We start from the raw sequence: 27,829 nt of genomic DNA on the forward strand, positions 1-27,829 counted from the left end.
AAGCAGGGAACATCCACCCATGAGCATTACAGAGCTGTAGACTGTGAGGGGAAGCGTTTCTCCAGCTCCTCCACAACACAGCTCAAGTTCCCGTTCTGCTGGTTGTGCTCGGCCGCGGCTTCTGGAGTCGGGAGCTCCGGGCTCGGGGCTGGTTTGAGCTTGGGGACGTGCTTGGGCAGCAGGTGGTTCTTGTCTATTTGGCTGTACATGTTGGCCACCGACTTCTCAATGGCAGCCAAATTCTGAATGTTTTTAAGAATTCCTTTGAGCTCCCTGCGGGGAGGGGGCTCTGGCACTGCGGCCGGGGCGGGGACAGCTGGCTGTTTGGCAGGGGATTTGGAATGCTTGGCAGGGGACAGCAGCTGCGTGCTAAGAGGAGATGGAGTGGAAGAAGAAGAAGAAGAAGAAGAAGGAGGAGGAGAAGAAGAAGAAGAAGGAGGAGGAGGAGGAGGAGGAGGAGGAAGAGAAACTGGAGGTGGAGGCGGAGGATGTGGTGGCAACAGAGGAGGGGATGGAGGTGGTGGTGGCAGTGGAGGTGGCAGCTGTGGAGGTGGGGGTGGGGGAATTTTAGGTGGGTCCGGAATGCTTTCTACAACTTCTTTGGTCTGAGGAGCTAGAAAACTTTGGCAAAGTGGTTTCTTTATCCTAGAAGATGGAGGAGTTGGTTTGCGAGTCGGTGGAGGAGAATGTTCTTCAGGGCCGTTGTGGTGAGTGACGATTACAGAGGGGACCACGGCGGTCTCCGCTTCAACTCCTTCAGCACAAGGCGTTGGAGAGGACACAGGGGAGGAGCGAAGGCGGGGAGAAGCCACCACACTTTTGGGAGACTGCTCTGGCGCGTTCTCTCCCTCCTGGACACTGGCGCTGTGTGTGGGCGACCGCGTGGATTTCACCTCGGGAGACCTCACTTGCTTCATTTCCTGCAGCGCCTCGAACTGCCTCGCCTTCTCCTTCACAGTCAGCTTGGGGCTACTGATCCTTTGGAAGAGTGGACTGCTGACATCGTCACTGCTATCCGGATTTTCAGCTCCTTCCTCCTTGGCCGTGAGTCTCTGCTGCTGCCACTGGATGGGGTCCATGATAACTGGCCTACCCAGGGACCCCTGCGTGTGTCTCCTGGTCAGGTGAGTGGGCACTGTCCACGCCCGGTAGCTGCCCCCCAAAGAGGCCTCTCTCCAGACCAGTCTCGAAGGAGAAAGAGTATCTAAAGCATTGTTCCTTTTCCATAGGAACCCTGCGGCAGCGGGGCTTTGAGGGGGACCTTCCATGTACAATGGGTTTTGGGTCCTTAGCGGGTTCTCATCGGACAAAAAAGTGATGTTACTCGAGGATTTGGGGAGGTTATTGTTCAGGGATCCATTGATATTGGATTGCTTGTGAGCCTCTATAGCACGGGAAGCAAAGCTGCTTATAACTCTCTGTCGGTCTCCTTCTTCTAAGACTGACTTTTTTCCCCTGCTTTGTTGGAAATGGTAGAGAAGAAAAAGACTTGAAAGAAAAGAAGATAATCACATGTGAGGAAACATGCATGGACATAGGTACTTATGAGAGAGAGAAAAAAAGAACTTATGACATGAAGCAGAGCCATCAAATCACTTCTAGCAAGCTACAACCCAACAGAAGGAGCGCATCTACTACTGGGCAAGACATTTACTTTTGCATCTTCTTTAATGGGGAAGGAAGGAAAATTAAAACAAGCTACTGCTTGTTTTAATTTGAAGCTGCGTAGCTACTTGGCAAGTTCAAAAATAAACCCAAGTCTCCTTCAAAAGACCTCTTAGAATTCCAAATTATCAGGTAATATTGTGCCCTATCCACCCAGAGACACGAAACATCCCCCAAGTATCAATATGTGAATGAATCTCATCTCTTGTGTGTCTGAATTTCATCTCTTCACCATGTTGAACCCAGTTAAAAATCCCTGTGGTTGGGTTACATCGAATTTCTACACCAAAAGTAGGAGGTGTCACCACTTTCTGGACTTCACCTGTCACCTCCCGGTCCCTCATTAACCTCCCCCCCTCAAATATTTTTAATACCACAACCTTCTGAGCAGATTTGAAAATAAACAGTATTTTAAAATGCCCCACAGTGCCTGCTAGAAAAGTGCCCTGCGAGGCCTATTTTAAATAATGCTCACCTCAGGCTGAAATGAAACTTGTTTTTCTCTCAAACAGTGAGAAATTTAAGATTTGGGCCTGTGTCAGGCAGAGCTAAAGTACAGCATGAGTAGCCATCTCCTCTACCTGCACAAATTAAAATAGCATTTAAGACTGGTTTTAGTGACTTAGAGACGTCCAGGATTTTCACACAAGTTCTGACTTAAAAATCCTAATCCTTGTCTCTACCAAAGTTTGAATTTTGGCAAAGGAATAGGAGGAAAAAAAGGAGTTTCCCATGATTCTGTGAATGTTGGAAGATGAAGTTTTAGACCTCTTGGTCACATCGTTCTGTGGGTTTTGGTGGTGGTGTTTCATAGCTCAGAAAATATAACTAAATCCAAATTAATGAAAAATTAACCTCTGGTGGTTAAATATTCCCTAGCAAAACTGGAAGAGAAATTTAAATACCTAGAAGGAGTTAATTAAGGGATCTTAATTTCCCTCTAAGTTATTTAAGATGTAAAAGTCCCCTGAGGGCCTGTATTTCGTAACAAAACACTTTTGTTTCCTGACTTTTGGTTTTTGTTTTGATCAGGGGACCACCCAGGCAGGGAACCCCCAGCTTCCTAATGGTCCAGGGAGCCAGGAGGACTGGAATTCCTGCACAGAATCCAGGGATCATTCTCCCATTTGCAAAAAAACACCCAGCAGAGCTCCATGGAGTGAATAAACTCTCCCCAGGCATTGCAGTTTGCCAGAGCTGAGTGTGCCTAAGGCTTCCTCTGGGCAGAATGAATACAAATAATTAACTTTACACTAATTAGAGAATCCCAGCAGGGTGTGGATTGGAAAGGACCTTAAAGATGACCTAGCTCCAACCCCCTGCCATGGGCAGGGACACCTTCCACTGTCCCAGGCTGCTCCAAGCCCCAATGTCCAGCCTGGCCTTGGACACTGCCAGGGATCCAGGGGCAGCCCCAGCTGCTCTGGGCACCCTGTGCCAGGGCCTGCCCACCCTGCCAGGGAACAATTCCTTCCCAATATCCCATCCATCCCTGCCCTCTGGCACTGGGAAGCCATTCCCCTTTGTCCTGGCACTCCAACCCTTGGAAATGGTCTCTCTGTGTTTCCTGTAGCTCCTTCAGGCCCTGCGAGGCCCCAGTGAGGTCACCTGGGAGTTTCTCCTCTCCAGGCTGAACAATCCCAGCTCTCCCAGCCTTTCCTCCCAGCAGAGCTGCTCCATCCCTCTGCTCATCCTGGAGCCTCCTCTGGGCTCTCTCCAGCAGCTCCAGGTCCTGCCTGTGCTGGGCCCCAGGGCTATAAAGTGACTCTGAATTCCGCAGCAGCCACCTTTGAGGTCAGCCAAGCACTGCACCTACTGAGAGGAGAGAGCAGCAGCGACTCTGAACTTGAAGGAGCCTCTCCAGCAGAAGGCTCATGCAAGGTGCCACCACCTTTCTGCCACTGGAGCAGATTATTTCAAAAGCTCCTCAGCTCCTTCCTCGCTCCACATGAGGCCTCCAAGAGCTGAGGTGACCCCACAATGTTTTTCTGTTTGTGTGAAGCTGTTTCAATCACTGAGGAGCAGTGAGTTCCGTTTCTGTGAACTCAAAGACTCTACAGGTCTTGCATGGCACTGGAATTAACAGCCAAGGAAGGTTTAAGTTCAGCCATAAATCCATGAACTCCCAGCAAACTTCTGTTCACGCACTCAGTGTTGCTTTGGCTTTTTTTGACCCTTTGGCTTTAGAAATAATGCCCTTCAAGTTCAGCAATCACCCTTCCTCTGTCTACTTCCAAGAAGAGGGATAAAGAAGCACAGGAGTATTTGAACTTCCCAGTAAATGTCTTTCCTGCTCAATGGACAAATAAAATATGAGCTTCACCTTGCAAGTTTGGATGGGAATCGCTGGAAGGAAAATTAACTAATTTCTACCAGCTACAAATATTAAGACAATGAAAGAAGCTTACTTACTGATGCCTATGGATCCAAAGACAGGGAAAAATGAAAATGGTGAGACAAGGCAGATTTAAAACTAAAGAGCTTTGTTCCATTTCATTTGCCATAAACACCAAAGAAAGCAAACAAGACACTGCAAATGAAAGATGGCAGACTTAGGAAAACTAAAACAGGGAATATTGTACTAAAACTCATGAAAAATGGCAATAAAAGATTTTTCCCAAATACGAATTTCCTAAGGTATACCTGTGCCCTGCAGTAAAGTATTTAACGGGCAAGAAAGGAAAGAAAACTTTTAAAGAAAAAGTTAATTTGTAATTATATTTATTGAAGGCTGTTATTTTCTTTAAAATCCTATGGATTTTGATTTATCTTTGAAGGATCTTTGTGTTTAATCAGTTCCTCAGCATGATGAATAAGCCTTGGTTGTACGCAAAGACATCTGAGAGAAAATATTCCAACTACAGCACCTTTTTTGGTGCAACAAAGACTATTTTTTGTCCAAATTTACATAAAGCTAAGCCTCAAAGTCAACACTGCAGATCTGGGAACCGGCACCTCTTTGGGGCAGTACTAAACCCCAAAAAAACCTTTGCAGATAAAGCCCAATGAGGCTTTTTCTGGGTTTAGCATCACATCATTAATTTCAGCAGAAATTTGGTTTAGTGTTAAAAAAAAAAAAAAGTGAATTTTATCCAGCAGGCACCCCCCTGCATAAGGGTACAGATGTGACTCACAAACAGAAGTGTTCCCATTCCAAAAAACTTTACTCCACACATTTTCCCTCCCTTCTTGCCCAAGCATAACTTGACAAAGGCAAAAGGCAAAAATTCAGCCCTTGGGAGAAGCTATTCCTGCTCCCAGCATTTTTTAGCCCCCTATTTACCCAGAAAAGCTCAAGCCCTGGAATTATTCCACATGCAGAGACTGCACCCAGTTGTCCAAGAGTTAAAGCTTTCTCATGGACCTGTGACATTTTATCAACTCCAGCACAGCAGGTGGAAAATTTCAACTTCCTGGGCAAAATGAATGATGATTGAAAACGGAGCAATCCTCACTTCCACCACCCATTCATTCCCTACCTGCTCCAAGTATTATTAAAGCTGGGCTCGTCAGCATTCCTCAGTTTTCAAGTATAAACAGAGCTGAAGTGTGGCAAAGCCTATCAACATCCCCCCCCAGTATCAGACAAATAATAATTGGCTGGAATATTTTCCTACTGCGAGTTAAATTGTTGTTGGAGTCCATCAACTTCAGGTTTACAGAGGCATGAAAAGGGAGCCAGCCTTGCAAGATTATTATTTTATGAGCATGTAAGAGGTAAAAGATGCATTTAGTGAGCTGCCAGGGGCTTCTCTGCCTTGATAGTTCCTTTAATTTCAATATTTGAACAGGTTTAAATTTAGAACAAAAAACCCCCCAACAAACCGAACACTTCTTACTACAGGAAATGGGGAATTTGGGGCAGCAGTTTTCAGGGAATTATCATTTTGTATGTGTGCAATGGACAGGAATGAATTTTATTGGATGTGTTTACTCAACAGCTTTGGAAAATATGGAGTGCTGGCCTGGATGTGCCAAGGAATCCAAGCCTGGCAGCAATGACCTGCTGTAGGATCTTGCTCTTAGGAAAACCATCTGGTGAGACCTTTTTGCCCACCTGAAGCCTTTTAAAGGTTCCCCCATGCACTACAAGATTATTAAATTGGGTTTTTCCCTCCATCCAGGGTCAGCCTATTTCTTTTTCTGGATGTTGGAGAAGCCCAAGCAGCTGGGGAATGAAGAAAAGCCTTTTGCACAGAGACTGCATGAAGCGATTTCATAGAATCCCAGAATCCCAGAACAGTTTGGATTGGGAGGGACCTTAAAGCCCATCTCATTCCACCCTCTGCCATGAGCAGGGACACCTCCCACTATGCCAGGTTGCCCTGGCAGTGCTTTTCTGGATGGATCTCAAGGAATACTCACATGGTGCTGTCTCCAAGCTCCTCATAGAGGTTGTTGGCCGCGGCTCCGGCCGGTTTTCCTGCTGGCAGAGCCATCTGGATCCTCGCAGTCTTGGCACACTCAGCCTGGCGCCTTTGGAGAGCCACGGGAGGAAGGAGAGACACCCATCAGAACACCCCAAAACATGCCCCCAGTAAAGCCAAAATGTGAAGTTTTCTACGTTCTTGCCCTGCAGTTTATCCCTGGATTTTGTCTTCATTGAAGTAGTAACGTGATCATCTTCTCCTGGATTTTTCAGCTCCCTGTTCTGTTTTGGTGGAATCCCAGAGCTTCCCAGTTCCCAGAATGGTTTGGGTTGGAAAGGACCTTAAAGCCCATCCAGTGCCACCCCTGCCACGGGCAGGGACACCTTCCACTGTCCCAGGCTGCTCCAAGCCCCAATGTCCAGCCTGGCCTTGGGCACTGCCAGGGATCCAGGGGCAGCCCCAGCTGCTCTGGGCACCCTGTGCCAGGGCCTGCCCACCCTGCCAGGGAACAATTCCTTCCCAATATCCCATCCAAACCTACTCTCTTTCAGTTTGATGCCACTCCCCCTTGCCCACTCACAACTCCTTTTTCTTAATGGAGTTGGCTGGGAAATTTCTGTTCAATGAACAGTTTTTCCTGAAAAAAGTCCTTTTTTTTTGTTTGTTTGTTTGGGGTTTTTTTTTTGGTTTTTTTTAAATAAATTTCTGTTCTCTGTCCAGAAAACAAAGCTCCTCGTGTGGGGAGCATCACCAGGGTGATGTGACTGATCTACCCCAATGACACCAAGTAGCCACAGAAATAAATCACTTCTAAACTCATCACACCAAGAGTTCAGGAGCAAATTGGAGTATAGAAATTTAAAAAAAACCCCTATATTTAATATATTTTGAGAATAAAATTTGTCAGTACTCCTATGGAAGCTGGAAGAAACAAAGCTGGAAATGAATACTTACTCTTTGAATCTGTTTGGTTGCAAAAAAGGAGATAAAAAGGAAGGTTAAATAAATTCTGCTGCCAACAACTGCCCATAACAGTGACTCTAACAGGAGTAATAAACTACAGGCTACTTAATTATTCCACACATCAAATTCCAGAATTAATGACTTGTTTAAAGAATCAGAACTTCCGGAGCTGAACAGCATTTGGCTGCTACTTTTGATCCCCTGGAAACAATTCTGTAGTCAGCAGAAATACGAATTACAGCAGGGAAAGAAAACAAGTCATGAAAACATGAATATTTCTCCTGTTCTTTCTTAAGCAGGTGCATTTTTATACTTGTTTCTTGGTATTTCATTATTTTATATATAACAATATAAATACTACAATCGCTATTTTCTTTATATTTTCCCATTTTAGCACCTTTCAAAAATGTATAGAAAATAATGAAGGAATATTATTTTTGGTTCTTACTTAGAAGATGCCATTCCTTTGCGACTAGTAAATAATAAATAATTTATAAATACCTTGCAGGGTTGTGCTGGATACTGGATTTCAAAGGAATTATTTTTAGATTTTTTTACTAAAAAATATTTTAGGAAAAACACTGAGATTCCTTTGGAAAAGGAGTGAAAAAGGCTGCAATGCAAAAACAAACCATAAGGCTCAGGATTTTAATTTAACTCCAAAATTCCTTTCATTTTCTTTGGCACTCTCCATAAAAATACAATTTATTCACAATGGGCTGCCATAAATCCCACTCCAAGTCAGATTTCTAGGTGGGAAAAATGGGATTTTTGGATGAAATGAATTTAGGCAGATTTCTGAGAGCTCCTAAAAGGGATTGATGATGTTTGGATGCCAAGGAAAAATGGGGCTGTTCATTTCTGTAAGGAATCTGCAATTCGGACAACAGCCACCAAGGAATTGCAGGATGAACAGGCTGATGGAAGCAAATTTTCCATAGAATTCTGGGAGAGGAAGAGCAGTTTGGGAATGATCTGCCTTTCCAATGGTGCAAAGGTTGGTCAAGCTCTGCCAAACTTCTTTAAATGGCATTTTCCCCTTGACCCAAACTGGGGAAATGGGGATATGAATATAATCATGAATTAAAGAAGAAATCTGCTAAGAAAGGGATTCTAATAAATAATAAATCTATGAATAAATAATAAATCTAATGAATAATAAATCTATGAATATGAATATAATGTATATGGAAATTTATGACTATAATCTTTAATTAGAGAAAAAATTACAAATATATTTTAAAATAAATAAATAAATAAATAAATAAACATGGAGCTTTTAAGTCCAAATGCACTGATTTTAAATATGAGTGCACCTGAAAATTTTAGTGGAGAGAAGCTTGTTGGAGACGTTGATTTGAATTAATTTATCAGCCAATTACTTGACCCTCTTCAGTGTGTAAGAGGCAAGAGGAAATATCAAGAAAGATCTCTGATGTTGCCCTAAAATGGCAGAAAACCAACCCTCCAGGAAACATTTGCAATTAAGAAGCTCAGGAAAAAATATTTTAGGATTTAAGCAAAAACATTGGGATGCTCTAATTTGATTTTTGATTCATTTCTTGAAACAGCACCTTTTTCCCCTATATTTTTTTTCTTTTTGGCATGGAATTCGGCTCTGAATCCTCACTTTTGTGTCAAACACCTGGGTTCTGAGCTGGTGTTTTGGCACAAAAATCCTGTGCCTGGTTGGGAAGTCCAGGAGGCACTTCCCGTGGATTTTCTGTGTTCGTGTTCATCACGCCAAGCATTGAGCAACCCTTGTGGTGAGAAGGGGATTAAACCAGAAACTGATTTATATAATAGAAATATAGATAATACATACAAAATACTACAGAAATAGGCAATAATAAATAGAAATTAACCTTGCGATGAGGGATAATAATCGTTGAAGCGGCTCTGCTACGAAATGCAGCATCTCTCCTCCAAGGTTACAACCCCTGGGAGAGGAGAAAGAGGAGGGTACTCACTGCTTGTAGCTGACCATGACGATGAGGATGGCTGGCATGCAGCACAGGATGATGATGACAGCCAGGGCCAGCAGTGCCCCCTCCGTGTAGCCCACGGCCTGCGCCTGCTTCTTCACGTTGGCCACCACGTCCGGCGTGCGGATCTCCAGGATTCGCCCGCCCTGGCCCAGGTAGGGCTGGAACTCCTTGTTGATATCCAGCAGTTTGCCATCCAGGAACCTTCAATGGCACAAAACCACCCCACTATTAGGGCCAAGTTCATGAAGAGTTTTAATTATGGTGGGTTAACAGCCCAATAAAGCACACACATCGTCTTTGTGGGCTTTGGAATAGTGGCAATTCCCTGTAAGCCGGTGCCAGGGACAATTCCCATGTACTTAACACCAAGACGCAGTTTTAACCCTGAAAAGGAGCTCTCAGCTGAGCTTATCCTGATTTCCAGTGGCAAAAACTCCTTGGTGACATCACTTTGTGCTCTTTGTGCCTTTCCTTCTCTGCTCTGATCCCGAGGATCAACCAACCCTTCCTGGACACATGCCTAAGGACCACTCTGCCCTAAAGATCACCTTGGTCTTGCCCAGGGCAGTGGTGGAGTCACCATCTCTGGAAGAGTTCAAAACACCTGTGGTTGGGGCACTTGGGGACATGGGTCAGTGGTGGCCTTGATGGTGCTGGGGGAATGTTGGATTCGATGACCTCGAATGTCTTTTCCACCCTTAATGATTCTATGATTGCTGTTACCCTAAAATCAGGCAATTTTTAGAGGATTTGCTCAGCTCCTTAGGGAAATTCTTTGGCTGGCTGGAGAAAAAATACATTGGCCAAGGCTTTAACTTCCGAAGGAAAATAAAATCCTTGGATGACTCCAGAAGTGAGGATTGAGTGTCTCACAAGCTGCCCACCTCTAAAGACCAACGCAGGAGATGTGTTAGGATGGAGGATCCTAGAAGCTGGGAGCTATAGCAGAATTCCAGATCCTTGCTTATACAGGGGTTCTCCTGTAGAAAGATGAGGGGGAAAAAACTCCAGAAAACTTCAAATAAAAAACAGCAAGAAAAAAATTCCATCTTTTTGTATATAAACTCTGAATGTCTAAAGAGAGCCTGAGATAGATTTGATTTCCTTACTCTGATCATGAGACAGAAATTCCACTCCTCAATGATCCTTTCTTCAAGGGTGCTAATTTCTTATAATTGACTTCCCCTCAGATTGATTTCCTGATAAATTCTTGTAGCATTTCTTGTTCCTATTTTTTTTGGAATTCTGGGGAGAATCCACTCTGCTCTGGGTATGCAGTGGATGAACTGGATCTCATCACAAGCAGAACAGCTCGTCCTGAATGATGAATTTGGGCTGGTTCCATGATACTGAGGGCAAAGAGGCTGCTCACTCCCACCCTCACAAAGGTGTCTGGAAGAATAATTCCCATTCCCGATGTCTTCCACAAACCTTTTCCTTGGTATGTGAGAAAAAATCCCTTTTCCAACCTAACTGATGGCATAAAGTGAATACAAACACTCTTTTGCTGCTCACTAGATGTCACTGGTGCATGTCCCATGTCCTTTGAGCTGGCAGAAGCCTTCCCAGCAGGACAGCATTAAATCCCTGGGTGATTTTAACCGTTTCTCTGTTGAAATTCTGCTGGCATTTTCCCGACAAACCCTTTTTTTACAGGTTCGTAACTCAGCCGTGAGCATTTACTCCGTGATGGAACCTGACACGTTGTGCAGGAGCTTCACACACTTTCTTTTTAACAGGGGACATTTTCCATGTAATTTATGCAGGAGGAATTTCCTGGATTCAACTGGTTTTTATGCTCCAATAAATCAAAGCCTCTTCCCTAGAAAAGATAGGAAAGGAGTCTGAACGTTCCAGTCTGGGAAATTATCTGAGTGGCCTCCGCGTCTTTTAGGGGTTTGTGGGAGAGGGAGGAAATAGTGAAGTAGAGGTACTATTCAGATCCATTTTTGGGGTGTAATCAAACAGATTTGGAGGAAAAATCAGATGAGGAGCAGCTGAGGGAGCTGGGAAAGGGGCTGAGCCTGGAGCAAAGGAGGCTCAGGGGGGACCTTGTGGCTCTGCACAAGTCCCTGACAGGAGGGGGCAGCCGGGGGGGTCGGGCTCTGCTGCCAGGGAACAGGGACAGGACAAGGGGAAACGGCCTCAGGCTGGGCCAGGGGAGGCTCAGGGTGGATATTGGGGAAATTCCTCCATGGAAAGGGCGCTCAGGCCTTGGCACAGCTGCCCAGGGAGGTTTGGAGTGCCCATGCCTGGAGGTCTTCCATAAATTTGTGGATGTGAGGACATGGTTTAGTGGTGGGCTTGGAAGTGCTGGGCTAAGGGTTGGACCTGAGGAGCTCAAAGGTTCTTTCCAACCTCCATGATTCTGTTTTATGGGATCCCTGATTAATAAAAACTTCAGGTAATCAATCATAACAGTCTTAAGGAAAAACATGGATCTCTCGTTGTGTGTCAGTCCTACAAAGCAGAGGACAGGGAAATTCTGCATATCTTGAGAGACACATGGCTTTTACCCCCTGGCAGTGGCTGCTACATCCATGACCTCTAAATCATGCCTTTGTTTTCCAGACAAACATTTTCCTGGAATTATTGTGGGATTAATATTATGGATTACAGGAGCCTCATGCTTTGGTTCAGTGGCGTTTGCTTCTCATGGTGCCAAATGTGACTCTGCTCAGCTGCCGCTGGGATGAGCTGCTGTGTCCACCTTCTTCTCCCAGCTCCAGCTGCTTTGGGTTTGGATCCCTGACTCCTGCCTGTATCCCTGCAGTTCTCCACCTGCTGCTCGACTCCATCCTCAATTCCTCCTGCATTCGACCTTCACAAATAATTATTTTCACAAGAAATTGTGTTAAATCAGAGCCTCCACTCTGTTTCAGAAGCAGGAACACAGCAGGGTGTTCCCAAAAAAGCCCATTCTGGAAAAGCCTCAGGTATCTTCCAATGTACAATCATCTGGTGAGCTGTGTGAAAATCCCAGCTGGCAGAAGTCACTAACTCTGTGCTGTTAGTCCTGGATAAACATGGAATTGTTGAACACCTGGAAAATCACCTGTGGGAATTTATCTTCCTTATGGGTAATTAAATGTTTAAACCAGGAAGTTCTGTTTCTTTCAGACTTATCCACCTTTCTCCCATCACATCCAGTTCATGAAATGATCCTTTCTCCCACTGATCCCTTTTCTGTTAGATCCAGAGCAGATTCCTGGCTAGCAGAAGAGTGGTTGGGGCTCGTGGCTTCCCAGTGAGGGGACAACTACTTCTGAAGTGTTCTGTGACCATGGCAGGAAGAACCCTGAGCCATCCCTCTGAAATCAAACTCCCAGGAAGGAGCTTCATCTTTTTAGGAGGTTAAAATCTTTGTAGGTTTGGGTACATCCTTGGCCCAAATCTCCTGGGGTTCTCCCAGTTTACAGTGAAAACTTGGGAACTCCAGCTGCAAAACTCTGTCTCCTTACTCCAGTGAGCTGACACTCACTCACCTCTACCCTAAAGCCAGGGAGGCATTCCCTGGGATTTTGCTGATTTAAATATTTAAGAGCTTTTGAAGAGAAGAAAAAAAGCCCCTGAAAAGCTGAGTGTGCAGGCACAGGGGGCATTTTAATGAGGTTGCTTCTCAGATGATTCCCCCTTCCCTTCCTTTTGGAAAATCTGATGTTCAACCCATCTTGACTCTATTCTGCTCTGGGTACTTCATTGGACACCTGAACATCCCTAAAAAGACATTCCAGTATTTTCAAAGGGTGCCAAAATGAAGAGGGACACGTTTTTCTGGCCATGAAGAGAGTCTGCAAAGGGAAAAGTTTATTTTTTCCTGGAATTCAAAGAGCCAACTGCCTCCCTGTTCAGATAACAGCTGATTTTCATATCCCAGTAATAGTGCATTTACTGAGAGCTTTCCAAAGGGAGGAGGAAAAGGGTGTCAGAATCTTGAATAAAACTGGAGAACGACCACAGTGACTCCATTCTGGGAATGACCAATAGTGGACAAGTGACCAGAAACACCCAGAGCATCACTGAGACCTGAAAGGACTGAATGACCATGGGGATACCTAAAAACAAACACCAGGAGAAGGAAGGAGGCTCTATTGCCACCCTCTGAAAGCTGCTATTGCTATTAATTATATTGTATATAACATTTTTATATAAAATACTCATTTTTTTTTAATATTCCTAGTTCAGAAAAATGATGCTGGAAGACTGGAGAGGGTTTGGAGAAAACTTCAGGTGATGAAAAGAATTAAAACATAGCCCAGAGCAGAACTTCTCAGGAATACAGAGGAAGATGTGATCATGAGCCTAGACCTTGGTGGGACCCAGAAATTAAAAGCACCAATGGACGCTTTAATTTATCACCCAAAGTTATAATAAAACTGATCCTGGACAAATTAAAAATAAAGAGACAAAAGGCCTAATTTTTGACCCAACAGTAACAACACCAGGCTGTAGCTGATTGGATTTTCTGGTGCAGTTGCTTTGCTGACAGGTATGTTATAAGCAGAATTACTTAGGGGAGCTCCCAAACTTGCTCAGACTGACCCCAGTGATCTTTCCCAGCCTCTAAACTCTGAATATCTGCAGAGCTTTCCTACACTGTGGTTCATCTGCACTCCACCAGGAGCTCAGGAGAAGAAGCCCTTTTCCCCCTTTTCCAACCCCATTTCCCCGCAGTGGTTCGCAGCCTTTTCCTGCCAGGCTGCTGAGGATGTGCTCAGCACAGAAGGGCCTGGTGGGGTTCTCACCCAGATAAAAACCAACACCAAGGTGAAACATGCAAAAAAAACCTTCAAAAAAGGGGTTTTGTCTTTAGAAGTAGAGCCTGATTTGCATTTTGAAGACCCTGATCTCCTATGTGGAGGTGTACACTGGAACATGCCCCATTGTCTGTGTTTTACACAAGGTGCAAAACAGCCTTCCCTTCCCTTCCCTTCCCTTCCCTTCCCTTCCCTTCCCTTCCCTTCCCTTCCCTTCCCTTCCCTTCCCTTCCCTTCCCTTCCCTTCCCTTCCCTTCCCTTCCCTTCCCTTCCCTTCCCTTCCCTTCCCTTCCCTTCCCTTCCCTTCCCTTCCCTTCCCTTCCCTCTCTCCCTCAGTTCCCAAAGAAAAGAAGAAAGGACTCATGCTCCAAACAGAAACTGTGGGAAGCCTGAAGGTCAACACTGCAGCACCAAAGCCTGGAGATCACACAGGACTTTGGGTACACAGGAAGGAAATTCCTTGGAGGAATTCCAGCAGGAAGCTCCTCCACAGGGTGGACGAAACCAGAATCATGTGCATTGGGACAATTTAGCCCGAAGTACCGGACTGAACTAGGACACGGCCAATTCCCAAGCCATCCACAGGGGATATCCATGCAGCAGCTGCTTCTATGGATTTTCCCATTCCCATTGCGCTGAACCAGTTTCTAAGAGCAACAGATTCCCAAACAATCCATGGAAATAGAGGGGGAGTAATAAATGAAATACTCACTTAAAAAGTTCGTTCCTCATGATGGCTCTGTTGGTTTGCGGGTCGATGGCGTAGACCATGAGGTCGGACTTGGTGTAATCCTCCTCGGAATATCCATCCCCAAACCTCCGTGCTCCAATGGATTCCACCACGACCGTCGCCCCCGGAATCTGGTCTTGGACGTAGCGTTCCAAAATCCTAAAGGGAAGACGGAGCTGGAAAGCTGCAGTGATTGATTCGTGGCACTGCCCACAGCCCAAATGAGGTACTGATAGGCAAAACCCCCAGGATGAGAAGGATTTTGACCTTCAGAGCACTTTTAAAAAGGAATCCCTGCTCCATAGAACCTCTGAAATGCTGAACTCCTGGGAAAAGCTCAGCAGTGCTCGGAGAGGTCTTCAGAAAATGTGTCCTTAAGTCGAGCTCTTTGTATTTATGACCCCAGTTGAGTTTTAAATGGCTCATGGGAAACACCACCTGTATTTCACACAAACCCCCCCTGACATCCTTTTATTAAGTTATATGATTCCAGCACTTCCATTCCAGCCTTCCACGGGGTGCATTCCATAAATTCTCACCCAGAGAAACAACCACTTGACCGATTTTTGGTGGGATATTCATCCGGCCCTCCGATATCACACATTTCAGGGGCTGCGATACCTGCTGCTCCAAAAGGCACCAGGTTTTACAGGCAGGAGGAAATTGGAATATTGGGCTGACAGGTTTACCACAGGAAATAAAATCAAATAAAAGCAGCAGGATTCCACAAGATGGGGAAAGAAAGGCTGACAGAATTCAGAGATAACAACAATAACAACAAAAACAACACCGCCATCCAGACTTGCTAGAGGTTGATGAGGTTTCCAACGTGGGATCAAACCAAGAAAGGTTCACTCAAAGCCCACAGAAAGTTTGATAAAAAAAGGCATAAAAGCAAATATCATCAACTCTGGGCAAAAAAAGGAGGGAGAAATAAACCAGAGCATTTGGAAGTCTAAAGACTCCATCTAAACTTAGAAGAAAATATAGAATATCGTCAGAAAATCAAAAAGCAGTAGCTGAGCTGGGAGGCAAAAGCAAGGGAATAAGAGGGAATGTGCTGCCTGATCCATCCAGGATGCACGAGGGTGTGGAGGAAGACACATCTCTCACAAAAAAAGGACATCAGTGACTTTAAGAAGTTGCTTGTTTAACACAAAACATTCTGCGGTTGCTGAGGTGACATTTTTGCTGTTGTGGTTTTTTCCTGACACAAGATTTCCACCAGCTCCTGATTTTTCCAAGACTCCTGATTCACATTTGTCCAAGGAACACCTCTTTGTGTAGAAGTTTAGTGTGCCCTTAAAACTCGTTGTAAGCTTTAAAGCTTTTCTATAAGATCTTGAAAAATCCAGGTGTGTTAGAGGAGTGAATATATGGAATTACTGCAGAGAAAATAGGGATACAGATTGGCTGGCACGGTGCTCGTGGAGCGGTGTCCTCTGAACAAGCTCTCCTGTTGTTTGCAGATACTGAAAACTCTGCTTGTCTCTGCTCCTGGCACGCTCTGCACCAGCAGCCAAGGTGAGGACCTGTCACAAACACTTCAGCAACAATAATTCCCCCAGGGAAAACCAAACAGGACCAATCTGGGATATGGAGATTATTATAAAACCCCACCAAACACGAAGGGAGTGTAAATGGTGAAGAAGAAACCACGACCATTCTTAGGAGGGTGTTTGGCACAAGGTCTCAGGCAGAACAAATATGGGAAGGATTTGCCTCCATAATTAGCCTTTAATCATCTTCTCTTGCTGCAAGAGGAGATGCTTTTCATGGAATCACAGAATCCCAGAATCCACCCAGTGTCCAATGCCCACCTTGTCCCCAGCCCAGAGCACTGAGTGCCACCTCCAGCCCTTCCTTGGGCACCTCCAGGCATGGGCACTCCAAAGCTCCCTGGGCAGCCCCTGCCAAGGCCTGAGCACCCTTTCCATGGGGAAATTCCTGCTGCTGTCCAAGCTGAGCCTCCCCTGGCCCAGCCTGAGGCCGTTTCCCCTTGTCCTTTTCTGTTTCCTTGTACAGAACTCTTACTACACCCATGACAGAAATGCTCCATGAGGTTGGAAGGTGATAATGCAGGGTCACTTCTGGCAGAATAGGTAACAATACTGCCTTTCCTCAGAAATTCCTGGAATCCTGCGGGAATTCATTGCCTTTGAGAATATCTTTGTCTAAAATATTATTAAAACTGAAGAACAAACAGAGTAGTCTGGACAAGGGCCTGGAGTGCCCAGACACAGGGAATGGCTTCCCAGTGCCAGAGGGCAGGGCTGGATGGGATATTGGGAAGGAATTGTTCCCTGGCAGGGTGGGCAGGCCCTGGCACAGGGTGCCCAGAGCAGCTGGGGCTGCCCCTGGATCCCTGGCAGTGCCCAAGGCCAGGCTGGACACTGGGGCTTGGAGCAGCCTGGGACAGTGGAAGGTGTCCCTGCCCATGGCAGGGGTGGCACTGAATGGGCTTTGAGGTCCCTTCCAACCCAAACCTTTCAGGAATTCTGTAACAGGACTTGCTGAGAAATGGGTACATTGCAGCCATTTTTGCAGGAAACCCCACAAAGCCCAGCAGAATGGCAGCAGTTTTCAATTTGAAATACACAAATTGCATGTTTAGGTTAAAACAGAGAATAAAATCCCACTGGAGACTGAAAAGCAGCAATTAAAGAATTCACTTAAAAATAGGGCAGTTCCCTGTAGAGTTGTTTGAAAAATCCTTCAGCTGAACTTGCGATGCTGAAAACACTGTAGTGTTTTAGAATTCCACTGGAAGTGGCCACTTGTTTGTAGTTGTACTCACAAGAACCAACTTTTTTTAGATTCCTCCTTTATAAGTAACAACAGTGTCAGCAGCGCTGCTGTCCTGATCATCAGAATTCAAATTAAAATGAGCCTGTCACTTGTTAATGCCACGAGGGTCATTCCCATCCTCCCACCAGCGAGAGGTGGAAGCAGGAGCAGAACAGGTGGTGAGCCTTCCCAACTGCTCCAGCTCCACTGGAGCAGCTCAGCAGTGAGGAAAATGCCTCCCAGTGCATCCCCATGAGCACAGCCCTCCCAGTTCCCAGCAGTGACACTGGACAAGAGGATTTGCTGTCATTGAGGGATCCTGCAGCCCAAAGTTCCCTGAAAATCCTCAGGTGACTTTTTTTCATCTTTAGGTGTGAAAGAAATGGAAAGGCAAAATAATCCAGGGGTGTTGGCCTGCTGAGCTGGTCCTTGGCTGTGGAATTCTGCTCCAGGGAGTCCCAGAATGGTTTGGGTTGGAAGGGACCTCAAAGCCCATCCAGTGCCACCCCTGCCACGGGCAGGGACACCTTCCACTGTCCCAGGCTGCTCCAAGCCCCAATGTCCAGCCTGGCCTTGGACACTGCCAGGGATCCAGGGGCAGCCCCAGCTGCTCTGGGCACCCTGTGCCAGGGCCTGCCCACCCTGCCAGGGAACAATTCCTGCCCAATATCCCATCCATCCCTGCCCTCTGGCGCTGGGAAGCCATTCCCTGTGTCCTGATGCTACCCACTCTTGTGAAAATCCCATCCCCAGCCTTCTTGCATGTCCCCTTTAGCTACTGGAAAGGGGCTTTCAGAACATTCCTGAACTGGGACTTTCCAGAATATCCCTGAAAGGAGCAGACAAAAGCCCAAAATCTGGGATACGGAACCACATTCCTGGCCTGCTCTCAGTGCCATGTCCATGTGTTTATATCCACACCTGAGGTTGCTGTACCCCCTTCAAGGCTACAAAACCCTGCAGAGCACCGGATTAAATTTAGAGGTTCACCCTGGCATCACAGCAGAAAGCTCTTTAGTAATTTAACAGGCTGTTAATGTTTTTGGAACACACAAAATACTTTAAGAAATGGAAAACAAAAAAAATGCCCCAAACATTCTTTCCTTCAGGACTCAAATCACCAAAGACTTGGGAGTGAGCAGTGTTGAAGACTCGATATCCTGCATAATTTTTGGCCAAAATTCTAGTTTCCAAAAATAACCTGGTACAATAATCATGACAAATTTGTATTCTAGGTATTTAAAAATACAAATTTGGCAACTGTGCAGAGCTGAGAGCATCCAGGTCCCCCCATCAGCATCAATACCAACTTGTCAAGTGCTTTAATGAACTCCTCGGTTCTGCTCCACTTCAGCCAGTTTCTGGCTGTGTGGAGTCTTTGTGAGATTCATAATTGACCATGAAACTGCTGGATTTTCAACTGACTTTCCCAAAGAGACGAGGACCAATTCCAGCCCCTCTGGTGTAGTCAGTGAGAGATTTGGGGGGATACACCAGAGCTCCAGATTCCTTCCTACAACATAAATTGCATGCGCTATAAATTGTATAAATTATAAACTGCATTCCCTGAGAGAGCTCAGGGAAGGGTCTGCTCTTCCTGTGGTGCCTGAGGTTTATTCCAAGCCTGAAACCATCACTTTTTTATAAAACAGCCTTTTGCAAAGGTTATTTTTCTATCACATGTGTCCAGCAGGAAGGAGCAGCACTGAGCCAATTCCCTCTGCATAAAATAACATCCCCAATATTCAGAAAACAATGCAGAGCCAATGCCTTTATGCCTACTTCCCCTAATCCTGTAAGAGTAGAGAATCAGGAACCATTAAGGCTGGAAAAGGCCTTTAAGATTCAAGTCCCACTGTCACCCCAGCACCACCACAAGCAGATTGGATTGCACACCAGAGAGGAAATTTGCTTTCTTGCACACTGCTGAAGTTGCTTTCCTTCTCTTTGTGCTCATCCTGTAAAATCCTGCCCTCCAAAACCCCTACACACACTCCAACTTTTTATTTCAGCCTCATTTGTCCCAGTCACAGGAGGAACACTGCGCTCATCCAAAGAATAATACCCAGAGATATCTCCCCTCCGACCCCGAGGACAATCTCCAGATCTCAGCACAAAAGGGCTTTTCCTGCAATAGTCAGCAATTCCCAGGGAAAGTGGGAGTTTACAGCTTCATCCCAGAAGCCGTGCACTGCATTAGAGAGCTTTGGAGAGATCCATCACCTCAACAACTCCGGGAGTCACAGAGAGCAGGAGCTCGCTGAACCAGGGCTCCAGCTGCCAGGGGGAGTAGCAAGTGCAAAAGCTGCAGTTGTAGAAGCTTGGGTCTCTATTACCCAACTTAATAAAGGTGGCCTGCAGTTATTAATCACCCTGATTGCTCAGGAGGGAGGCTGAGGGCAGAACAGGCTCTGTGAACACTGCACCAAGGCACGGGACACTCTCCCAGCAAAGCCAGACTGGCTGGACATGAACTAGGACAGTGGTGGCACATGTCCCTCTAATCTATTTATTTCATCAGATTGCATCTATTTAATCTAATTCAATCAATTCTGTTATTATCTAATCTATTCCTTTTCTAAGTCTGCAATTTAATTTGGAATGAAACATTACAGTGTGAAGGAGTGACAGAGAAAAAGGGGAGGGAGGTAAAGTGGAGGGACAGGAGCAAAGTCATCCCAAAATGTTCCTGTCATGGAGGTAAAGGGTAAAGGACAAGGCAGCTGACCCCAAAATGTTCCTGTCAGGGAGGTAAAGGGTAAAGGGCAAAGGGTGAAGGACAAAGCAGCTACAGCTGGACCTGTAACTCAGGATGTTTCAGAAAGGCAGGAAATAAAGTGTCACCTGTGGAGAGGGCTCAAGGGCAAGGTCACTGCCACCACCCCAACAGACAAACGGCCCAGTCAGCTGTAATTAGACTTAATTCAGTAATTACCTGGCAAAAATCATAAAGCACCAGGATGTGACTTCTCCTGTGGGAAAAGTAATGATTCTGAGTGATTTACACCCTGCAGCTGAGATGTGCTAATTTTTTACCAATTCAGGGACTGAGGAGAAGAAAAAAAACAACTGCAGGGAAATCATCCGCATTCTGAAACACTTCCCTGAGGAGAGGACTGCGTGTTCCAGCTCCCAGATATAAAATTTATTGTCTCATATACTCCGATTAGACATAAAATCCTATATGATGGACAATGTACATGTGAGGTGTATTATGATCTATAATTTACAGCAGTATTTACTGCTATAGTATTTGATAACATCTCTTTTAAGTGCAGCACAGTTTCTGTGCATTAAAGAGAGCTCCTTTGAGGAATGATGGCAGTCAGCTTTAGATATGCAAACCATTAAGTTGGAAGGTTCAACGTTCATATTCCAAAAAAACTCCCTCAGCAATAACTCCAAGGATCAGCACTTGATTCAACATTTGGATTCTCAGGGAAAAGCCTGCCTGGCCACTTCTGCATTGTGTTAGAGGGTTCAGCATGGATTTTCCTTACCTGGGGAACTGCCTCATTCTTTGAAGAGCATAGAACTGAGTGAGAAAAGCATGGCTGAAGTGAGGGGAAAGACCCCAGGAGGCTGCACAGGGAGAACCTGGGGGTCCTGATATCCCAGGGGCAGCAGGACAGAAGAGCATTGCCAGCAGGGCAGGGAGGGATCCTGCCCCTCTGGGCAGCCCTGGAGGCACCTCTGGAGTGCTGTGTCCAGCCCTGGCTGCTCAGCACAGCAGGGCCAGGGAGCTCCTGGAGCGGGGCCGGCGGAGGCTGCGCAGCTGAGGAAGGGCCTGGAGCATCTCCGTGCCCAGCACAGGCTGAGGGAGCTGGGGCTGCTCAGGCTCGAGAGGAGCCCCAGCTGAGAGGGGCCCTCAGCCCTGGCTGTCCCTGGCTGCAGGGAGGGCTCCGAGCAGGGCCCAGGCTCTGCTCCGGGGCCCAGCAATGGCACCAGAGCACCGGGCAGGGCCTGAGCCCAGCAATTGCCCTGCCCAGGAGGCAGAACTGCTGCCCTGGGCAGTGCCCAGCCCTGAGCACATTGGCCACACAGGCTCTGGGCTCTCCTCGCTGGGGCTGTTGCAGAGCTGTGTGCACACAGTGCTGTGCCTGTGCTCCGGGATGGCCCTGCTGGAGCAGGGAGGTGCCACCAGGTGCCCTCTGTGCTCCCTGCAGCCTGAGCCCTGCTGTGTGACTCTCTATATTTGATCCAAACACTCATTTTAAGCCACTCCACTGTTCCAGCTCAGAAGAACTGATGTGACATCTCATCTATACAGGAGTGTACAGAGGAATTCACTTCCCAAGACACTTCTCTTCCCTGCAGGATGGGATAAGCTCAGGTCTCTCTTGGCAGTGAGGCTTATCTGACTTTAGGCAGAGCTTTAAGCTGCCATCACGTGAAAACCAAATAATTAAATGCTCTGAGAACCACACTGGGTGTTTTATTCCAGTTGAATTTCAGGAGTGGTGCTCTATGATGCCTCTGGGTCACTTCCAACTGAGGATATGCTATGATTCCATGAAATGCTGTTCCTTGCCCAACAAACAAGCACTCCCCAAAACTTCCTTATTTCAAGAACCCTCTGGTGTCTGTCTCCACCAAGTCTTCTGAAGGTGAGGAGCACACTCTGAATTTTTCACCAAGCCTCAGCCTATTTTGTCTGCCCCCTCTGCAGCAGACAGAAGTGGGTCTCTCTGCACATCCATGATTCAAATGGGCAGGAGAAATGGCAAATGTGACATTGATGTGCAGCCCAGAGAATATGAGAAGCTCAATGAAATTAAAGCAGCTGGAGGAAAACATTGAATGGCTGCAAAAGATCCTACTGGAAGTGTCAGGGAAGACAAGTCCATCGTATCCCTCCAAAAACTCCCAAGCCAAATAGTGATGCTTTAAATCTTCCCTTCCCTGCTTTGCTTCCTCTGTGTGGACCATTAACTCCCACCCATCTCTGGCTGTGCTGAGTGTGGAAAAACTGAATTATAGAATTCTTAATACCTCATAACTCCTCGTGAAAATTACAGAACCTGGTATAACTTCTCCTCCAGAGTTGTTTCAACCACTCTTTATTTTATTGTGAAAAACCACTGTAATTCCACAAATGACCCATCTGCCCCCTTCCCTAACATTCCCCATCGCCAACTGTTGGCTAAATCTTCTATTTTCAGGGATTATTACTTGCCAAAATGAGAGGAGAAAGAGTTGAGTAACCTGTGTAGTGACTAATTTAGTTCACAGCTCACAGAATGATTTGGAACAGATCTTAAAGATCATCTTGTTCCAACTTCCCTGCCACGGGTAGGGACATCTCTCAGTAGACAGTGTTGATGATACAGTTGTTTTATCTGTTAATTAATTACACACTCAATTTTTATAAATTAGTGCATTATTTGAAGTCACAAAACTGCTTCGGCCTGAGACTCCAAATAATTTGGTTTCCCTTTGCCCGTGGTTGCACACAAAAAAATCGCAAATTCTTATTTTATTTTTATGGGCTGCACAAATGACTAAACCTGCATAAAAACAGGGAGAGGGTGATCTTTTAAATTTAGGAAGAAAACATGAGAAATTTGAAGAGAGCAGTGTAATAAATAGATTTCTCTGTGAAACAGACCTTTGTACACATATGCAAAATTATTTTTGAGATATTTGTTCTCTGCAAATATTTTCAGGAATGAATGGGCCAATTTCAAAATAAGTTCTTGTAATTCTTCTGGCAAAGGTTGTCCTTAAAAACTTATTCTTAGAAGAGAAATTCCCCAGCTGCACTGATCTGTTTGTGAAGGTAAAGACTTCCCAAGCTGATCTGGAGAACTCAAAACCTGCTAATATTGTGAGGTTTTTTAACTTTCTAAAACTCATTCCAAAGCTTTGTTCACTGAAATACAGAATCACAGCACGGTTTGGGTTGGAAGTGACCTCCAAGGTCACCGAGTCCAACCATCAACCACCACCACCCTGTTCACCACTAACTCACGTCCTCATGTGCCACTTCCACATGGGTTTGAACACTTCCAGGGATGGGGACTCAACACTTGTTTGGACAGCCCCTTCCAGTGCTGAAACCACCCTTTCCATGAAGAAATTCTCCCTGAAATCCAATCTAAACCTCCCCTGGTGCAGCCTGAGGCTGTTTCCTCTCCTCTGGTCACTTGTTACCCGAGAAAAGAGCTCGACCCCACCTCAGCAGAACCTCCTTTTAGGAAGTTATTCCTGGTTCTACACAATTCTTCCTTTCAGGAAGTTATTCCTGGTTCTACACAATTCCTCCTTTCAGGAAGTTATTCCTGGTTCCAGGAAGTGCAGTCCCTGTGAGTTCAGCCCGTTGCCTGAACAACTTCACTGGTGGTTCTGACATTCGAATCTCTCGGAGCCAACTCCCACCTGGCCCAAAACAGACGGAGAAAAGGGGAACATGCCCCAAATCTCCAGGAGCAAATCAGGAATTTTTCCTAGCCCAGTGAAGACGTGAGGCACTCAGAGACTTTTCCAACGAGTGGTTGCACCATCAACCCCAAAGGTATTTCCAGTTCCATGGAGAACAACAGGCAGGATGGACCAGACTTGTGGGAATCTCAGAGGTGCCACTCATCACTGATTGAAGTGACCAAAAAAGGGACAAAGATTGGTTATAAACTATTTCCTACAGCATTTCCTATCCTGCATTGTCTAATTCCATGACACCAAGTAGAGAAAACTGTCTCTGTGTAACAAAAAGAAGCCAGAAGTGCAAACCTGACCCCTGGGAGCTGCTGCTGATGTGGTGTCTGGGGGCTCTTATTGACCAGATAAAAGATCTCCCTCACTCCCCAATCCATCTAATCCCAAAGCCAGGGAATTGGCTGATATTTGTAGAGGAAATAAATTGATTACCCAATGAGTTGGTCCTTGTTTTGCTCCACAAGGGTGGGAGGAACGTTGGAGACGATCACTTGCATGTCCAACTGATTGACCACAGAGACCTGAAAAGAAAAGAGGGAAATTCAATCGGCACAGCCAGGCACAGCCCCCTCCCTATCCAACAGCAATGGAAAAATTCCTTTCCTGCCTCCACACCATGCCCTGACATCCATATTTCTCCTTTTAATTCCAAATGGGAGAGCTGGGAAATCTTGCAGCCAAAGCACATTAACATCAGGCAAAGATTTAACTGGAATTGTAATTCCAGGTCTGCATCAGAATTATGGATTTTTAAGGTGGGGACAGCAAAAGCTGTTCTTAGTTCAGACTTGACTTAGAGAATCCCAGATCTCCCACGGGCTGTATTCAAAATTACTTCTGAACACTTGGGTGGTTTGGATGCCAGGAAAATCCTCCCTTGGAGCCATGCAATGTGCACCAAGGGAAGTGGAAATACAGGATTAATTCCATGAAATCAATGCTACTTTGTTAGAAAATCAGGACGGAAATTGTTCATTTACATTGAAGCGATCAGTGAGAGGTTCTATTTTAATCTCCAATTGTTTTAGCTTCTCCCTCTATCATAAAACTGCACATTTTAACATTGAGCTTTTTCCTTAAAAAAAAACCAACCAAACAGGAAAAAATGCTTCTAATCCACTCAATGCTTGTGTGCTTTGTTGGAATAAAATTAAATTCCAGTTTTCCACTGAGGTGTGGAGTGACCTCAGACCAAATCTCTGGCAACTGGTATTTTTTACTACAAAGCCAACGTCACTCCAATCCTGTAGAGGATTCCGGAGGAAAATTTGGAAAACTAGGCAGTGTTAAAGCTGATACATTTAAAAATCAAGGGTTAGTTGATTGTAAAAGAAATAAACAAGCCCTGTTTTTCCAAAGAGGAGCCCTGGAAGCACAGCAGCAGAAAAGCCAGGATGTGCTTCCACATCAAACACCGATTCACCAGCTTTGAAGCTTAATTCAACTTTTAAATATTTAAATGTTCTTGAAATGTCATCAGATGCCCTGATCAGCACGTACAGGCTCCTGTGTAAGAAACACGGAATTATAATGAGCTCCAAATAAATTGCAGACTAAAATCATGCAGCGGAACTGGAAAGCAATGATTAATTTAATAGAATTAATTACATTAGCCAATTCAAGGAACCACTGTGCACCCAGGAACTGAGAACAGCATAAAGGCAACACACCAAAACCAAAGGCAGTAATTCTTTTAATATTGAAGAAATGACAATTATCATCACTTGTTCTTGTACAAAACCAGGGATAAACACACATTCACGACAAGCTGTAGGAAACCAAGGGTGTTGGACAAAAATCAAGCGACATTTGAGGTTTCCATGGTAACATTAACTTGCTTGTTATCCCCATTTGTAAAGGCAGGCAAAGCAGAAAATTGTTGGTAACCTCTAGCCCACGAGTGATATCCCTTTGATCCCAAGCTTTGCTCATTAGGCACTTCCCAAGTTTTAAATCCATCAAGGCAGAGCCTACAGAGCCTTGATCATGATATGGTACCAATGGATTCCTGGGAGTAGCCGGGACCTGAATGAGGAGGGGCTTTGAAAGCCCCTCAAACCCTAGAAACATTTGATTAAAGATGATATCCATGACATCATAAAGGTGATACCCATGATCTCAAATAAGGATAGTGAATATCCACTATCGACACTTCCTCGGCACCTTTAGGTGCTTCCTTGCAGCAAACTCATTTTAAAATGTAATTTTTAAATCTCTTTCCTCTCACAGATGCTGTGAAGGAAAATTCCATCACAAGGAAGCAAACTGTCAGCCCACAGGTGTCTGCCTCGAGCCATCCTGGTGTCCTTCCCATGGATTGTCCCCACCAGCATGAAGACCTTTGACCAGGGGATTTGGCAGGTCCTGCTGCTCCCAGAGCTGTGCAAGGCTCTGAGGAAGCATCCTGGTCCCAGTTCTGGAGGATACCTTGCTCTGCTCACCTTCTTCCCAGTCTTGTCCCTCTGGTGGTGTCCTGCCTCTTCTCCCAAGACCTCCCCAGGGCAGTCCTATCCTCTTCCCCCACATCTTACTCTTTTGCATGGGAGTAATTAAATAATTTCCCTGTTCTCTGTGCACTTTTGGAGCTGGTTTTGAAAGAAAAAACACCTGAGAGCCTGAGCTCCTGACCCCACAGCAGGAAAATCCTGTTAACATCATGGGAAAGGATCTTGGTGTATGAAACACGCTTGGTGCATAAAATCAGAGTGGGTTGGGTTGGAAAGGACTTAAAGGCCATCCCGCTCCAACCTCCTGCAGGGACACCTTTCACTGTCCCAGGCTGCTCCAAGCCCCATCCAACCTGGATTTGGACACTGCCAGGGATCCAGCCACAGCTTCTCTGGGCACCCTGTGCCAGGGCCTGCCCACCCTTACAGCCAGGAATTCCTTCCCAATATCCATCACATCTAGCCCTGCCCTCTGGCACTGGGAAGCCATTCCCCCTTGTCCTGGCACTCCATCCCTTGGAAATGGTCTCTCCATGTTTCCTGTAGCTCCTTCAGGGTCTGGAAGGTCACAGTGAGGTCACCCCAGAGCTTCTCTTCTCCAGGCTGAACAATCCCAGCTCTCCCAGCCTTTCCTCCCAGCAGAGCTGCTCCATCCCTCTGCTCATCCTGGAGCCTCCTCTGGACTCATTCCAGCAGGTCCATGTGCCAGTGTTCTAAGCAGGATGGGGGTGGTCTGGAATTGTATCTCCAGCTCCTCCAAGCTTCCAGGCCCTGCTCAAAGCCACTGGGTGCACTGCTCATCACTCAGCAGACACCCTAAAGAAACCTCTATAAATTAATGAGACATCCTTCGCTTTCTAATGTTAATGTCGATTCCTTCGGGCTACATTTTAATATCCCATTAGTGCCTAAATTGCCTGAGAATGCCCCATCATTTTGGGAGGTCAAGCATGAGGGCCTCATCCTTTATGTTTATTTGGTGAACTGCTGCAGCACTCCCACACCAAGGATTCTGGCTCTCATCCGTACCCTTTGACAGCGTTCCCATGAAGTGGATAATGCACTCCATCCCTTCCACATTATGCTAATATTGAGCCAATCCATCAAGTTTAGAGGCTTTAAGGAAATTTAGCTTGGATGCTTCCTGCAGCTGGACTAAGTCAGTGTCCTCTGTACAGCACAGAACCATGAACCTGAGGCCTAAAGATGGCGCCAGTTCTGAAATGTTGCTTTCCCAGGGACTGAAAAGTTCATTCTCAGCCCAAAATTGTTCCTTGACATAAGCAACTAAGACAACAAGGACATGACCAGCAGGGACATAGAATCCCAGAATCATTAAATGCTTTGGGTTGGAAGGACCTCAAAACTCATCCAGTGCCACCCCTGCCATGGGCAGGGACACCTTCCACTGTCCCAGGCTGCTCCAAGCCCCAATGTCCAGCCTGGCCTTGGACACTGCCAGGGATCCAGGGGCAGCCCCAGCTGCTCTGGGCACCCTGTGCCAGGGCCTGCCCACCCTGCCAGGGAACAATTCCTTCCCAATATCCCATCCAGCCCTGCCCTCTGGCACTGGGAAGTCATTCCCTGTGTCCTGGCACTCCAGACCATTGTCTGGAGTCCCAAAGTCTCTCTCCATGTTTCCTGTAGCACCTTCAGGTCCTGGAAGGCCCCAGTGAGGTCACCCCAG

The 27,829-nt window shown here is 46.0% G+C and overlaps 1 protein-coding gene across 3 annotated transcripts in view; it reads right to left on the bottom strand.

Annotated features, from left to right (window-relative positions):
- Window positions 1-27,829, bottom strand: part of PCDH15 (protocadherin related 15) — a gene marked incomplete at both ends in the record, with an annotated part of 282,257 nt that overhangs the window by 12,887 nt on the left and 241,541 nt on the right. For all 3 annotated transcript variants that reach the window (XM_082286268.1, XM_082286266.1, XM_082286267.1), the window contains 4 exons: window positions 6,031-6,141; window positions 8,969-9,187; window positions 14,456-14,632; window positions 24,128-24,216. In XM_082286268.1, coding sequence (XP_082142394.1) covers window positions 6,031-6,141; window positions 8,969-9,187; window positions 14,456-14,632; window positions 24,128-24,216 — 596 coding nt within the window. The remainder of the gene's footprint in view (window positions 1-6,030; window positions 6,142-8,968; window positions 9,188-14,455; window positions 14,633-24,127; window positions 24,217-27,829) is intronic.

Source organism: Coloeus monedula, assembly GCF_965178545.1.
Source record: "Coloeus monedula genome assembly, chromosome: 8".
In the NCBI taxonomy this organism is placed as follows: domain Eukaryota; kingdom Metazoa; phylum Chordata; class Aves; order Passeriformes; family Corvidae; genus Coloeus; species Coloeus monedula.